The sequence below is a fragment of the Gopherus flavomarginatus genome, chromosome 21, assembly GCF_025201925.1.
Source record: "Gopherus flavomarginatus isolate rGopFla2 chromosome 21, rGopFla2.mat.asm, whole genome shotgun sequence".
Classification (NCBI taxonomy): Eukaryota; Metazoa; Chordata; order Testudines; family Testudinidae; genus Gopherus; species Gopherus flavomarginatus.
In genome coordinates this window covers 22,827,555-22,844,130 of record NC_066637.1, presented here as the reverse complement: position 1 = coordinate 22,844,130, position 16,576 = coordinate 22,827,555, and the positions used below count along the sequence as shown (strand labels likewise).

The 16,576-nt window shown below is 43.7% G+C and overlaps 1 protein-coding gene across 25 annotated transcripts in view; it reads right to left on the bottom strand.

Annotated features, from left to right (window-relative positions):
• The window catches only part of EIF4G3 (eukaryotic translation initiation factor 4 gamma 3), a 529,091-nt gene that overhangs the window by 176,617 nt on the left and 335,898 nt on the right, over positions 1-16,576 (bottom strand). For all 25 annotated transcript variants that reach the window (XR_007770674.1, XM_050931156.1, XM_050931132.1 and 22 more), the window contains one exon: positions 15,465-15,587. Coding sequence is in view for 24 of the 25 variants with exons in the window: in XM_050931156.1 (XP_050787113.1) it covers positions 15,465-15,587 (123 nt within the window). In the remaining variant the exon portion in view is untranslated. The remainder of the gene's footprint in view (positions 1-15,464; positions 15,588-16,576) is intronic.

Below are 16,576 nucleotides of genomic sequence, written 5' to 3'. Positions count from 1 at the left end.
ATTTAAAACGCTTGAGAATTTTTGAAATGCCTTTTCCTGACTGTCCAGCTTGGCAAGCACATCTGGCAGCTCTCCATTTTTACGTGCAACTGCCCAGCTGATCATGCTGGCTACATGTTCAAGACGCACTTCAACCTAGAGTATACAGGAGATATTGGATCTCCTAGGCCTGTGGGTAGAAGAGGCTGTGCAAGCACAGCTACAGACCAGCTGTAGAAACATGGACATCTTTGAGCGGACTGCACAGGGGATGCAGAATGGGTAGGACAGGGATCAGTAGCAGTGCGTCGTGAAAGCAAAGAAACCATGGCAAGCATATTAGAAGGCCAGGGAGACCAAGAGTCAATCCAGGTCTGCCGGTTTTACAAAGAGCAGCATGTCTGATTTGGCAGAGACCCGACCATCACCCTGCACACCACCGTGGATACCACTGAGGAACCCAAGTCACATGTCCCTGGTGTGAACAGCAAGGAGGAGGTGGAGCAGGAGGAGGAGCAGGATGGGGGACATTAGACCAGGGGGTCCAGCTATGCTGTGAGCCAAGATCTGTTTGAGACTCCACTGCAGTTAAGACAATCCTGGCAATTGAGCACAGGTGAGCCTGATACAGGGGAAGGAACCCTGGGTAAATGCGTAAATTTACTTCCCATTATAGTGATGGTGCTCCAACTTAGCAGGACACAGCTACTAACATATCATTAATTTACTCATACTACAAGAGGTAGCAATACAACAAGAGAGGTAGAGTTATCTGCTTTTCATTTCCCTGTAAAGTTGTGGGGGGAGGGCATGTGGACCACTTTGTTTACGTACACAGGGATGTCGTCCCTTGAGCTCTTCTCAGATATCTCAATGAAACTTTCATGGAGGTCCTCTGCAATCCTTTCCTGAAGGTTTCTAGGAATGGAAGCCTTATTTTTCCCTCCACAGTAAGTCACTTTCTACCAGTTGGAGATAACTTCAGCAGGCATCATTGCAGTCAATAGGCTAGTGGCATAAAGGCCCGGGTGGATTCGGGACACTAGCAGCTATGCTTTCTGTCCCTCAAGAATGAGATATCAGCTAAAATCCTCACCCCTTGTGGAAAATGGTACCAGTATTCATTGCCATTGCCCTATACACAGTTTCATGCAATTGAGCAATTCCCTTTTCATTTCCCTCATCCTTGGAGGGCCATACTCACCATGGCTGGTGCTGTGCACAAGCACTCCAAAGCAGAAGACTCAATCAGCATGTCGTGTTTAAAACTTTAGGGAAGCAAGAGAAGGGAGTTCTGTATCAACATTTGCTTTCTGTTGTGACTATACCGACAATGGTACCTCTGGGTATTTTATCTATGGCTGCTGCCCCTCTTCACACCCATGGAACGCCTGAGCCAGTTAAGGAGGCAAATGAAGAGGACTTAAGATAACATGTTCAGCGATATTCTGCAAACTGTGGGCAGAAGGCCTGGAGGATGAATATTGCAGACTGTGTGGAGAAGGAAAGAGCGACTATGAGAAAGACCCAAGAGTCCCAGTAGGAAAAGGATAGGGAGATGCACCAGCAGCAAACAGATGCTGCAAACTCTTCCAGACTTACAGGATCAACAATCCTGGGATCACCTTCCTTTACAGTCCATAGAGAACTCCCATATAGCACCTCCCTACATTCCACATAGAATCATAGAAGATTAGAGTTGGAAAAGACCTCAGGAGATCATCTAGTCCAACTCCCTGCTCAAAGCAGGACCAACCCCAACTAAATAATCCCAGCCAATGCTTTGTCAAGCCTGACCTTAAAAACCTCTAAGGAAGGAGATTCCACCAACTCCCTATGGAACCCATTCCAGTGCTTCACCAGCCTCCTAGTGAAATAGTTTTTCCTAATATCCAACCTAGACCTCCCCCACTGCAACTTGAGACCATTGCTCCCTGTTCTGTTAAGCACATAGCAACAGGTGCCACATCCCTACCCTCCATCACTCCACACTGAGGAACAATAAGGACAACCACAGCTTCACATTCACTGACCTGAGAGAGCCACATTTGATGTATGGATATCTAAAATGGATATAAATGTTCCTTCACCATTTTTAAGCTCTGTTCCATAAATTTATTTAATGTTTAATGTATTTCCTTTTAACTTGCACAGAATTTTTGACTCAATAAAACTATTGTTTGGAAAATAATTCATCTTTATTCATTCCCAACATATGCTGCAGAATGTCTAGCAGAAATGAAAGCACCCACTTACTTGTTATTACACGCTGTGACCCAACTCATAGGCTCAGTGACAGTGTCTTAATCATAAATGTATAGCAAGCACCACAAAATTAATAGGTGCATTGTCAGTGTAATATTCACAGATCTGCATCAAGCACCACACAATTCCTAACAGGCCTCCAAACTGCAGGACCAGGTAGAGCACAGTATGCCACAACACATTACTGTGGTTCCTTGTTAAAGTGCTCTTTCAAAGTCTCCTTGAGCCACATAGCTCCACATTGAGCTCTTGCATCTGACTGTCCAAACACAGCAAACAGTTGTTCCACCTCCTCTCTCCACCCTGGCGACTTTTCCCCCTCTGCTTCATAGACATTATGAAGGACACAGCAGGTCATTATAACCATTGGGATACATTTCTTACTGAGATTCAATCTTTTGAGTAAACAATAACAGACCCTCTTCCATCTACCAAAAGCACATTCACCTGTCAAGCTGCACATGCTGAACCAGAAGTTAAATCTTTCCTTGGTGCTGTCCTGGAGGTCAATGTACAGCTATATGAGCCAGGGGAGTAAGAGTTAGGATCACTACTTGCATTTTAATGTCATCAATGGTAATCCACTTGTTGGGAACGGAAGTCCCTGCTTATAACTTTCTAAACAATCCTGTGTTCTTAAAGATGCATGTGTCATGCACTTTCATTGACCAGCCCACACTGATGTTGGTGAAGCCTCTCTAGTGATCCACCAATGCTTGCATAACCACAGAAAAGTAGCCCTTTCTGTTGATGTACTCTGTGGCAAGGTGGTCAGGTGCGAAAATAGGGATACGCGTGCCATCTATTGCTCCATCACAGTTCAGGAAACCCATTGCTGCAAATCCATCCACTATGTCCTGCAGATGCTGGAAGTCAGTACTGCACGGCAGGAGGTGATTAATGGCCCTGCATATTTGCATGACAACAGGCCCCCACACTGGATTTTCCAACTCCAAGATGATTTCCCACTGACCAGCATTGCAAATTTCCACAGTATAATCACAACTTGCTTCTGTGCTGTCAGTGCAGCTCTTATTCTGGTGCTCTGTGCTGGAGAGAGCCCAGCACACAGATCCAGGAATGAATCTGAAAGTTCTGCTCATCATCCCAAGCCTGCATTATGACGCAATCCCACCAGTTAGTGCTCATTTCTCGGCCCCAGAATTGGCACTCCACCAATTGCAGCTGCTCCTTGAACAACAACACTGAATTGGTTCTTGCTATGTCCCACAGCAACCTGACCTCCTCCAGGAAAATGTCATGTTCCACATGGCTCTTCCTGCATCTCTGAAAATGCCAGAGGATTGTGCATACTGTGCTTGCAATGCTCATGAGAATAATGCAAAGTTATACAGGCTCCATGATTCTGTCAGAGATGGTGGACGTGGGGGTTCGTGGGATTTTCAAAATAGGTGCAAAAATTATGGGATAGAGATGGCTGAGAAAGCAGAATGATGGGATCCTGCAGTCCCAGTCACCACTGCATGACTTGTTTCTTCTTCACCATACATTGCCAAAACTTCCCAAAAGATTGGATATTCATGTGTTGCACACTGAAATACTTACCCACGGTGCACCGAAACAAGCACTCCTGGTGAGTACGTGCATCTTCGATGCAAGGAGCCAAGTATGCACATGTACAACCAATGCACTAACTGCGTCAGCTTTATGTCGACGTAAATTACGCCGATAAAAGTTTGTCATGTAGACATGTCCTGAGTAAGTGTAGGGAGCCTCCTGCCACACTCATGAATGAGGCAGAATTCCAAGCCAGAAAAGGAACATTCTGCAGCACAGAAGAAGGATGCAGTGTACATCTCTGGGGGAGATGTAGTAACTATTGCTGGTAAACAGTGACAAGTTTTTAAAGTGCTTGTACACAAATGCTAGAAGTCTAAACAATAAGATGGGTGAACTACAGTGCCTTGTGATAAAAGAGGATATTGATATAATAGGCATCACTGAGAGCACTCAAAGGGACACAGTCATTCCGGGGTACAAAACATATCGGAAGGACAGAACAGGTCGTGTGGTGGGATGGGGGGCAGAGTGGCACTATATGTGAAAAGAAATGTAGAATCAAATGAAGTAAAAATCTTAAGTGAATCCACATGTTCCACAGAATCTCTATGGATAGAAATTTCATGCTCTAATAAGAATATAACATTAGGGATCTATTATCGACCACTTGACCAGGACAGTGATAGCGACTATGAAATGCTAAGGGAGATTAGAGAGGTATCAAAATAAAGAGCTCAATAATAGTGGGGGATTTCAATTATCACCATATTGACTGGGAACATTTCACTTCAGGACGAAATGCAGAGACAAAATTTCTCGATACTTTAAATGACTGCTTCATGGAGCAGCTGGTACGGGAACCCACAAGGGGAGAGGCAACTCTAGATTTAATCCTGAGTAGAGTGCAGGAGCTCGTCCAAGAGGTAACTATAACAGGACCACTTGAAAATAGTGACCATAATACAATAGCATTCAACATCCCTGTGGTGGGAAGAACATTTCAACAGCCCAAGACTGTGGCATTTAATTTCAGAAGGAGGAACTATGCAAAAATGAGGGGGTTAGTTAAACAAAAGTTAAAAGGTACAGAGACTAAAGTGAAATCCCTGAAAGCTGCATGGACGCTTTTTAAAGACACCATAATAGAGGCCCAACTTCAATGTATACCCAAAATTAAGAAACACAGGAAAAGAACTAAAAAAGGGCCACCGTAACTTAACCACCATGTAAAAGAAGCAGTGAGAGATAAAAAGACTTCTTTAAAAAGTTGAAGTCAAATCCTAGTGAGGCAAATAGAAAGGAGCATAAACACTGCCAAATTAAGTGCAAGAGTGTAATATGAAAAGCCAAAGAGGAGTTTGAAGAACGGCTAGCCAAAAACTCCAAAGGTAATAACAAAATGTTTTTTAAGTACATCAGAAGCAGAAAGCCTGCTAAACAACCAGTGCGGCCCCGTGATGATCGAGATACAAAAGGAGCGCTTAAAGATGATAAAGCCATTGTGGAGAAAATGAATGGATTCTTTGCTTCAGTCTTCACAGCTGAGGATGTTAGGGAGATTCCCAAACCTGAGCCGGCTTTTGTAGGTGACAAATCTGAGGAACTGTCACAGACTGAAGTGTCACTAGAGGAGGTTTTGGAATTAATTGATAAACTCAACATTAACAAGTCACCAGGACCAGATGGCATTCACCCAAGAGTTCTGTAACCTGTCCTTTAAATTGGCTTCTGTACCCAAAGACTGGAAGTTAGTTAAGAATAAAATTGTCAGACACATAGAAAAACAAACTGTTTAGCAATAGTCAACATGGTTTCTGTAAAGGGAAATCATATCTTACTAATCTATTAGAGTTCTTTGAAGGGGTCAACAAACATGTGGACAAGGGGGATTCAGTGGACATAGTGTGCTTAGATTTCCCGAAAGCCTTTGACAAAGTCCTTCACCAAAGACTCTTACATAAATTAAGCTGTCATGGGATAAAAGGAAAGGTCCTTTCATGGATTGAGAACTGGTTAAAAGACAGGGAACAATGGGTAGGAATTAATGGTAAATTCTCAGAATGGAGAGGGGTAAGTACTGGTGTTCCCCAAGGGTCAGGCCTAGGACCAATCCTATTCAACTTATTCATAAATGATCTGGAAAGGGGTAAACAGTGAGGTGGCAAAGTTTGCAGATGATACTAAACTGCTCAAGATAGTTAAGACCAAAGTAGACTGTGACGAACTTCAAAAAGATCTCACAAAACTATGTGATTGGGCAAGAAAATGGCAAATGAAATTTAATGTGGATAAACATCAAGTAATGCACATTGGAAAAAATAGCCACAACTATACATACAATATGATGGGGGCTAATTTAGCTATAACTAATCAGGAAAAAGATCTTGGAGTCATCGTGGATAGTTCTCTGAAGATGTTCACGCAGTGTGCAGAGGCGGTCAAAAAAGCAAACAGCATGTTAGGAATCATTAAAAAGGGGATAGAAAATAAGACTGAGAATATATCACTGCCCTTATCTAAATCCATAGTACGCCCACATCTCGAATACTGTGTACAGATGTGGTCTCCTCACCTCAAAAAAGATATACTGGCACTAGAAAAGGTTCAGAAAAGGGCAACTACAATGATTAGGGGTTTGGAGAGGGTCCCATACGAGGAAAGATTAAAGAGGCTAGGACTCTTTAGCTTGGAAAAGAGGAGACTAAGGGGGGATATGATAGAGGTACATAAAATCATGAGAGATGTGGAGAAAGTGGATAAGGAAAAGTTATTTACTTATTCCATAATACAAGAACTAGGGGTCACCACATGAAATTAATAGGCAACAGGTTTAAAACAAATAAAAGGAAGTTCTTCACACAATACACAGTCAGCCAGTGGAACTCCTTACCTGAGGAGGTTGTGAAGGCTAGGACTATAACAGCGTTTAAAAGAGAACTGGATAAATTCATGGTGGTTAAGTCCATAAATGGTTATTAGCCAGGATGGGTAAGGAATGTTGTCCCTAGCCTCTGTTTGTCAGAGGGTGGAGATGGATGGCAGGAGAGAGATCACTTGATCATTGCCTGTTAGGTTCATTCCCTCTGGGCTACCTGGCATTGGCCACTGTCGGTAGACAGATACTGGGCTAGATGGACCTTTGGTCTGAACCAGTACGGCTGTTCTTATGTTCTTGTCCAGCCAATCGCTCAGAGAAACAAGTTTGTTTACATTTGCAAAAGATAATGCTGCCTGTTTCTTGTTTACAATGTCACCTGAAAGGGAGAAAGGACAGTATCTGTTCCGTAACTGGCGTTCTTCGAGATGTGTTGCTCATGTGTATTCCACTATAGGTGTGCGTGCTCGTCATGTGCACCTGCGCTGGAAGTTTTTCCCTTTAGCAGTATCCGTAGTGGGGGAGCCCCGCTGCGATCCCTGGAGTGCTGCCGACATATCATGGTGTCCCTAGCCTCTGTTTGTCAGAGGATGGAGATGGATGGCAGGTGAGAGATCACTTGATCATTGCCTGTTAGGTTCACTCTCTCTGGGGTACCTGGCATTGGCCACTGTCGGTGGACAGATACTGGGCTGGATGGACCTTTGGTCTGACCCGGTACGGCCGTTCTTATGTTCTTCTTTTTAAAATTTTAAAAGCTTGCTAGTGGTTCTCAACCTTATAGGGCTCAGGACTAATTTGTAAATGTTCATGGCCTGTTGAGATCCAATAAATAGCCAGGGGGTGGAGGCCTGGAGTGGTTTTGGTTGGTTCCTGTCCCCCAGAGGATTATGCCCTGCCCTGCACTCACAGCACAGTGACAGCTCCTTCAGGTCCTGTGTTGTGGAGCTGGCTCGGCTTGGCTCTCCGCTCCGGGCGTTGCAACCTCCAGGGTTGAGGCACTGCTCAGGTTAGGTCCTGCCCCTCTAACTGGCCAAATTTGTGAGAGTGGAGGTGTGACCTGGCTCATGAGTTGCAATGCCACTCACTCAAATTTGGCCTACCCAGCCTGAGTGGTGCTGGGACCTCAGAGATTGCAGTGCCTGGAGCAGCTGCCATACTGTATTATGCCTGATATTGTCTCCCTTACTTATGTGCTTACGTTGGCGGCAGCGCTGCCTTAAGAGCTGGACGGCCAGAGAAAAGAAAGGGCTGGAAAGCGCTGAAGGCAGCAACAGTGCAGAAGGGTGGTAATACCATGCCTTCTGCAGGGCTCTGCCCCCTACCATTCCCCCCCCCCAAACTTTGTGCCTCGGGCAGCTGCCCTGCTCACCGTACCCTGGTTACAGCCCTGCTGCCACACAACTCTTTGAAACATTTTGGAGACCCAATTTTGGGTCCTGACTTGTGGGTTAAGAAACCCTCGTCTAGACAACTCCTTATAGCATGGTTTCAATAAATCTATTTCGGGGAAGACCTATTTTTAGATAACATGCAATTAGTAAAGCTGATTCCCTGTGTCTAGCAGGAGCTGATTCAATGCAGCAAAGTGACCTGACAGTATAAGATAATAGCCTAAGCGCTACAATGCCTCTTTCCAGAATCCATGGTCCATGCAACTCATTAGCTGAGTCATACTTCCTGGTGAAGCAACATAATCAACAAAGTAGCATCAGCATCTCTTAGACAACAAGAAGTGAAATAATCACTAACAGTATCAGCATCTCTTTGTTTGTTCTATAGGAATACCATTACGAAACATACTTGTGTGCATACTGTGTCGTCTGTCCCCCCTCCCCACCTCCTTCCCATTAGTTCCAAAGCTATTTAGCTGGTGTCTACAGTATTCCTGCAAAACTATGAGCTACAGGAAAAGATCCTACATGCAGAATGCTCTGAGGATCAGACCACCAGGTCCAGCAAAACCTTTAAGCCACCTTCCTGCTCCTCTAATCCTGAGGCTGACGGAGGGAAGAACTGGCCTCCAGTTTAACTTAGAATAGGCTATCAACGCTCTGAATTGTGTTAGTTTGAACAGTCCCCATGGAAATGCTCAGTTGGTTAGAGCACAGAATGCTCTGCCCCTTTTCCTCTCCTACTTGGAAGGTCTCCTACACTTGGGCTTGGTCTACGCTAGGGGGCAGGGTCAAGGTAGGATACGCAACTTCAGCCGTGGGAATAGCTTAGCTGAAGTCAAAGTATCTTATTTCGACTTACCTCCCATTCTCATGGTGCGGGATCGATGGCCGCAGCTCCCCTTGTCGACTCCACTACTGCCACTCGCCCTGGTGGAGTTCCAGAGTCGACAGGAGCGCGTTCGGGGATCGATATATCGCGCTAGATGAGACATGCTAGAGGAGACGCGATATATCGATCCCCGATAAACTGATCGCTACCTGCCGATCCGGCGGGAAGTTTCGACGTACATTTTGTGAGGTGTGTGGAAAAAATGAAGGCAGTATAGTCCCAGCTACCATGGTTTTATGCCACTAGGGGATTTTCTTAAATCAGGAGAATTGTCAATTGCTCTCTTAGGGCAGTTTTCTTCCCTTTTGTACCACTAAAAGACAGAGTTTGGGGCCATGATCATATTTTATTTCTACATTACTGCTCCAAATTGCAAGTTTATTGATACATTTAATCCTGTGATCTCAGTACCCCACCCAAAAATTAATGTGTTAAAATGGAGCCTGGGATGGACATCATGACAGTCCCACCTACAGATGAATGTGTTCAGATGGAGCATGGAATGGGAAGTATTAGAGCCAGCTTATACTTTTATCTCAGCCTAACTGAACAAACAAACATTTTTTTAGCATTTATTTCTCCTGAAGTCAGGATATTTTCCAGCAGTTTAACTCCATTTAAAACCCCACGTTAAAGGCCATTTCCTAGCACTGTTCCAGATCTGTGTGACCTAGCATGTTAATTTTACGCTTCTCCCACATCCTGAAATTCTTGAAGGAAATGCTGGAAGAAGGGGAAAAAGGAAAATTTCAGCCAGTCCTCATTTAGCTGTTTCAAAGGTCACTGAAGTCATGGGAGTCTTATGGCTCCCCCACCACAGAACTTTGTCAATTTTAAAAAACCCTCAAAAAAAGGAAAACTTCATTCTTGTCCCCCCTCCAATCTTCTAAATAAATGCAAATTTAGCAGTGCTTGGTTTAATGGGCCCTGCTTGCACTTCCTGATAGAAAGAAGGATCTAGGATGACATGAGGAGAAGCAGCAGCAACACAGACAGTTGCTACTAAGAGTCCAATAGTTGCTGCAGTGAAGATAATTCTCCGTGCTTGCCGGATCTGAGAAACTAACAAGGTGGGTGGGTGGAACACAGAGTCCTAGCAGCTGGGGGGGATATTGGGGACAGCCAGTGCAAGGGTAGAGGAGGAAGGAACAGATGCCAGCTCCTAAGCGGGGAACTTGTTCGAAAAATTTCTTTCCAGTCCCACTAACCTCCAGCTGGAGGGAGGGAGATGAGCTGAATATGCCTACAGTGTGGATGAGCAATAAGTTGGCCAGCCAAGGAGCGCTCCAGTAAGCAGAGAGAGATTGAGAGGCTGCAGCTGCTGCTTCTGACAGCACAGAGAAATTGAAAACTTGGTCCCCTGACAGAGATGATCAGGCTATGCCTCTGGTCTATTCCCTAAACTGGAACCAGCACTAAAAAGAGAATCAGCTTTTCTTCCCAGCATTGATGTTAGCAGGAGAGCAGGGAGACATCCCCTCTCTGTTCTTCAGAGCTGTACGCTGCACATGTGCAAGAGAGCAGGTGAAGAGAAAGAAGTCGTTTTTCAACAGTATAAAGGATACACCTCTAGCCATGGCAGTTCATTACCATACGGACTTCAAATACATGTCAGGGCTACTGGGATTTTTTGGTCTAACAAAAAGAACAGGAGTACTTGTGGCACCTTAGAGACTAACAAATTTATTTGGGCATAAGCTTTTATGGGCTAAAACCCACTTCATTGGATGCATGCATTGGAAAATATAGTAGGAAAATATATATACACACAGAGAACATGAAAAAAATGGGTGTTGCCATACCACCTCTAAAGAGACTAATCAATTAAGGTGGGCTATTATTAGCAGGAGGAAAAAAACCCAACAACTTGTAGTCTTGTTACAGTTGGTATGGCAACATCCATTTTTTCATGTTCTCTGTGTATACATAGCTTCCTACTGTATTTTCCACTGCATGCATCTGATGAAGTAGGTTTTAGCCCACAAAAGCTTATGCCCAAATGAATTTGTTAGTCTCTAAGGTGCCAAAAGTACTCCTGTTCTTTTTGCTGATACTAACAGAGCTACCACTCTGAAATTTGGTCTAACAATTCTATTCTGGCCCTATCAATGTCATTTTCACTCCCTGGCTGTGGGTTATTCACATGAAATAGAGGTAGGGAGAATCAAGCATGTAGAACAACTGGAAGCTGGACAGCTGACTTTTTACTGAGGAAATCAAGAGAGCTGTGAGAAGGGTCCATTTAGGATATTTATTCTTTTTCCTTGGTTAACAACAAAGTGTAATTTAAAGGTTGAGAATATATGCACATAGGAGTCGGAAAATTCTTATGTAAAGATTCCCACAGGAAAGTTAACTTGGTCAAACTGCAAGAATATATTAGAGCATACAGTTGACAGCATAAATTAATTCAGTATAAATGTGCCATATAGACTTTTCTCTCCTTTACAGTGTTTCAGTGGAATAGTCACATTTTTATATTAAAAATACAAGATTCTTCTGTATAGAGTAGAATCATAGAATCATAGGGTTAGAAGGAACTGCAAGGGTCATCTAGTCTAATCCCCTGCCAAGATACAGGATTTGTTATGTCTAAACCATCCAAAACAGGTAGCTATCCTGCCTCCTTTTGAAAGCCTCTAGTGAAGGAGCTTCCAAAATTGTCCTAGGCAGTCTGCTCCAATCTCCTATTGTTCTTACAGTTAGGAAGTTTAATCTAAATCTGTTATGCTGTAGTTAGCACCCATTACCTCTTGTCCTGCACTCTGTGGCAAGATAGAACAATATTTCTCCATCTTTTTTATGGCAGTCTTTCAAGTATTTGAAGACCACTATCTCAGTCTCTTCTTTTCCAAATTAAACAAACCCAGTTCCTTCAGCCTTTGCTCATATGGCTTACATTCCATCCTTTTAATCATCTCTGTCGCTCACCTCTGGATCCTTTCCAGTTTCTACACATCCTTTCTATGCACTGGTGACCAAAACTGAACACAGTACTCCAGCTGAGGCTTAACCAGCACCGAGTAGAGCAGTATTATCACCACCCATGGCTTAAAAGCAATGCCTCTGTTAATGCATCTGTGACACTCTATACCTTAGGGGAGCACCCTATAAACCTCATATTCATCATTTATATAAAACTGTGATATTTCACATAAAGCATGACATGTGAGGTATTATGGGAAAGGTTATGATCTGCTAAATGCTGTTGTTCTTTCTAAATATGTATAATCATTGTTGCATATGAAATTATGAGATTGTGTTTTATGGCTATCATTAAAATATGCTGTGAGCTGGGGAATTGCCCAGATATTAGATCCCCAGAGACAAGAATGAGGAAGCTAACCAATGCGTGGACAGGTTTCGAACAACAATCCACAGCCATTTTCCAGCAAGGGAGTTACAATTCAATGACTCACTTGCACAAGGCCACATCAGGGGAATTGCTCAGGCTTGCCTGGTGACTCAGCAATGCCCATCAGATATGCCTGGACTTATGTTCTCCAAGCACAAGGAAAAAGGGCATAAAACAGAACACAGTGGCCTCATGCTTCGTCTTTTCTCTCCCCTCTCCTTCACTGCAAGCAACAAGAACACTCAGAAGACTGAAGACTCCAACAGAGGAGACTGGTCCAGGTTTCAAGGGTGAAACCTGAGCATTATGAACTGTAACATCTGAGGGTACGTCCAGACTACCCCGCCGTATCGGCGGGTTAAAATCAATTGCTCGGGGATCGATATATCGCATCTAATCTAGACGCGATATATCGATCCCCGAGCGCGCTTATATCGATTCCGGAACTCCATCAACCCCAACGGAGTTCCGGAATCGACACGGAGAGCCGCGGACATCGATCCCGCGCCGTCTGGACGGGTGAGTAATTCGATCTTAGATATTCGACTTCAGCTACGTTATTCACGTAGCTGAAGTTGCGTATCTAAGATCGATTTCCACCCCCTAGTCTGGACGAGCCCTGAGAAACGGCTAAGAAAACCGCTTGACTGACATACTGCCTAGTGTCTTACAGATTTAAGATTTAGATTATGTGTTTATTTTGTTTTCTTTGATAACTAACTCTGACTTTTTGCCTATCACTTATAATCACTTAAATCTACCCTTTTGTAATCTATACACTTATTTTAATGTTTATCCTTACCAATGAGTTTGACTGAACTGCTTGGTAAATCTGCTCAGGTTACAAAGGCTGGTGTATGTCCACGTTCTGTTGATGAAGTGGTGAACCAATTAATAAACCTGCATTGCTCAAGAAAGGGTTCTGGCTCGGGGATCATTCATGCAATCTTGGTGGGTGTGGGGCTCCACATGTGGTTGCACTGAGTAGTAAAGGGGTTTGCTGCTTGCCACCAGTAAGGCATTGAGACAGACTACCCAGAATAGTGAGAAAAGGAGGCACAGCCGTCCCGCAGTCCCAGGTTGAACCCAGGATCCTGTCGCAGCATCCTAAAATTGCATTTGCTTTTTTTGCAACAACATGCCATTACTGACTCATGTTGAGGTTGTGATCCACCACAACTCCCAGATCCTTCTCAGCAGTGCTGCTGCCAAGCCAGTTATCCCCCATTCTATATTTATGCATTTGGTTTTTCTTCCCTCAGAGTAGCACCTTACATTTGTCTTTGTTGAATTTAATTTTGTTGTCTATAACTAGGGCCCTACCAAATTCACAGTCCATTTTGGTCAGTTTTATGGTCATAGGATTTTAAAAATTGTAAATTTCATGATTTCAGTTATTTAAATCTGAAATTTAATGGTGTTGAAACTGTAGGTGTCCTATCCCAAAAGCGGAGGAGGGGAGGGGAGAGGATGTCACAATGTTATTGTGGGGGGGGTGTGTTAGTATTGCCACCCTTACTTCTGCATTGCTGCTGGCGGTGGCGCTGCCTTCAGAGCTGGGCTGGTGGAGAGCAGCAGCTGATGGCTGGAAGCCCAGTTCTGAAGGCAGCGCCGTTACCAGCAGCAGCACAGAAGTAAAGATGGCATGGTATGGTATGGCCTTACTTCTGCCCTGGTGCTGGTGGGGTGTTGCCTTCAGAGCTGGGCACCTGGCTAAGAGCCGCCACCCTCTGGCCACCCAGTGCTGAAGACACTGCAGAAATAAGGGTGGCCATATCGTGACCCCCCTAAAATAACTTTCCAACCTTGCACCCCCACAACTCCCTTTTGGGTCAGGACCCCCAGTTTGAGAAACGCTGGTCTCCCCTGTAAATCTGTATAGCACAGGGTAAAAGTACACAAAAGACTAAATTTCATGGTCTGTGATGTGTTTTTCATGGCCAAGAATTTGGTAGGGCTCTATCTATAACCCAATTCTCCAACCCCCCGACTCCCGGCCCTCCCCCCAACTTTGTGCATCTGCAAATTTGATCAGTATGCTCTCTATTCCTACATCCATTTCATTAATAAAGATGTTAAACAATACCAAATCCAGAACAGATCCCTGTGGAACCTCCCCCCAGTATGACATCATTCCATGAATAGTTACTCTTTGTTTGTGGTTGTTTAACCAATTATATATCCACTTAATGGTAGTTCTGCCAAGCCTGCATTTCTCCAGTTTATTTATAAGAATGACATGTGGGACTGTGTCAAAAGCCTTGCTGAAGTCCAAGTATATTATGTCCACTGCATTCCCCCTATCCACCAAACCAGTTACTCTGTCAAAGAAGGAAATCCAGCTGTTTTGACATGATTTGTTCTTGGTAAATCCATATTCGCTGCTAGAGCTTACCCCTTAATCCTCCATGTATTCATAAATTGAATGTTTTATACATTCTTCTAGTAGCTTTCAAGATATTAAAGTCAGGCTGACTGGTCTATAGTTTCCCAACTCCTCCTTTTTCCCCTTTTTAAAGATGGGCACTATATTAGCCCTTCTCCTGTCTTCCGGGACCTCTCCTGTCATCCATCAGTTTGCAAATATTGTTACCAGTGGCACAGAGATTTCTTCAGCTAACCCCTTCAGTACCATCAGGTGAATAACATCGGGCCCCGCTGATTTGAATTCATTCAAATTGGTCAGAAGATCTCTGACGTGTCCTTTACTTATCCCAATCTGCATCCCTTCCCCTATATTGTCTATGGCAAATTCACTAGTCATCCAGTCCCATGTCATTATTTGTGAAAAGACTGACGCAAAGTTGGTATTGAGCAGGTCTGCCTTCCAACCGTCTTCCATTATCAGCTCACCTTCTCCACTCTGTCCTTGATCTTTCTTTTAGAAACAAAGCAGTTACTGTAACAATGCTTAAAAACAGCTCCTGACAATGCGATGCAAAAGCTGTTTAGGAAGTCTGTAACAGCAACTCTTCTCTGAATATGGGCTTGTTAAAAAAATTACCAAAAACTGGCTAACAATAACCCTTAAATGGCCTATTTATGAAAGGGCCATTTAGATACCTGAGGTGATGATGCACCTAGTGTGAATGGAAAATACAGAAAGCGGCTATAACAAACAGCAAAGTTCAGCAGACATTAATGACAAAAGGCTGACATTACCAGAGCTCATCATCTTATTACCTGAGGAGGGGTAGGCGTGGGGGTGGGTCTCACAATGGGAGGCGTAGGGTTTCTGCTGCCTCCTCCAGACATTATTTCTTCTGTTATATCCTTGCCCCCCTGGTTTGGATCCCGGATTCGGATCTACAGAATTGAATAGAGAAATACTTCAAATGGGTATTCTCATTAGACACCATGCTAGGGAGTATACAGAGAAGGAAAGCATGCACAAGTCATATATTTGCCATTACACTAAGTATTAACTCTGTCAGTCTGTGCCACACAAATCAGACCTATAATTGCAAACTGACACGGCTCTGATTTAAGATGGCATTCTGTGGGCACAAAGAAATGAAGCTTATTTGAATAACTGTCAACAAGCTGATAAGGCACTCATCAATCATCACAATCAGGTCTAAATGTGAGCATCTCTTCAAAATCTTTCCCAAACCCAGAGGAATAGTGGAACAATTAAGAAAAGAAATCAATCCATGATGGTGCATGACCCGTTAACTAAGGGTATAGTTATTCCTACTCTGGATTAAATTTACCAGACACTTACTAGCCATAGGACTAAACATGATAGCCAGAGGTTGATACAAAAGAAAAAGGAAAGGTCCATGGGAACACTCTGATAAGAAACCTAGTAACCCCTAGGGTCCCTTTCACTACAGTATCTGAACACCTCATAACCTTTAATGGATTTAGTCTCACAACATCTCTGTGAAGGAGGAAGTGTATTATTATTCTTATTTTACAGATGGGCAACTGAGGCGCAGAGAGGCTAAGTGAGTTGCCCAAGATCACACAAAAAATTTGTGGCAGGACTAGGAATCCATTTTTACTTCTTGGCAACTTGTCAATAAAATCAATCTAAACTCTATGCCAGAGCCTGAGCCTCCGTTGGTGCATCATGGGTTCCTACTAAAACTAACAGCACCAATGTGGTAGCTAAGAAGTTTTTTAATGAGGTGGTGCATAGGTATGGTACCCCTGAAATAATAGTTTCTGATAATGGGGTGGGGGGGGCCTTTGTGGGAGAGGTTTATACATCAATGTTACAAGCTTTAGGAATCAAGCAAAAATTTCACACATCATATCGACCCCAATCCTCAGATCAGGTGGCGCGCATG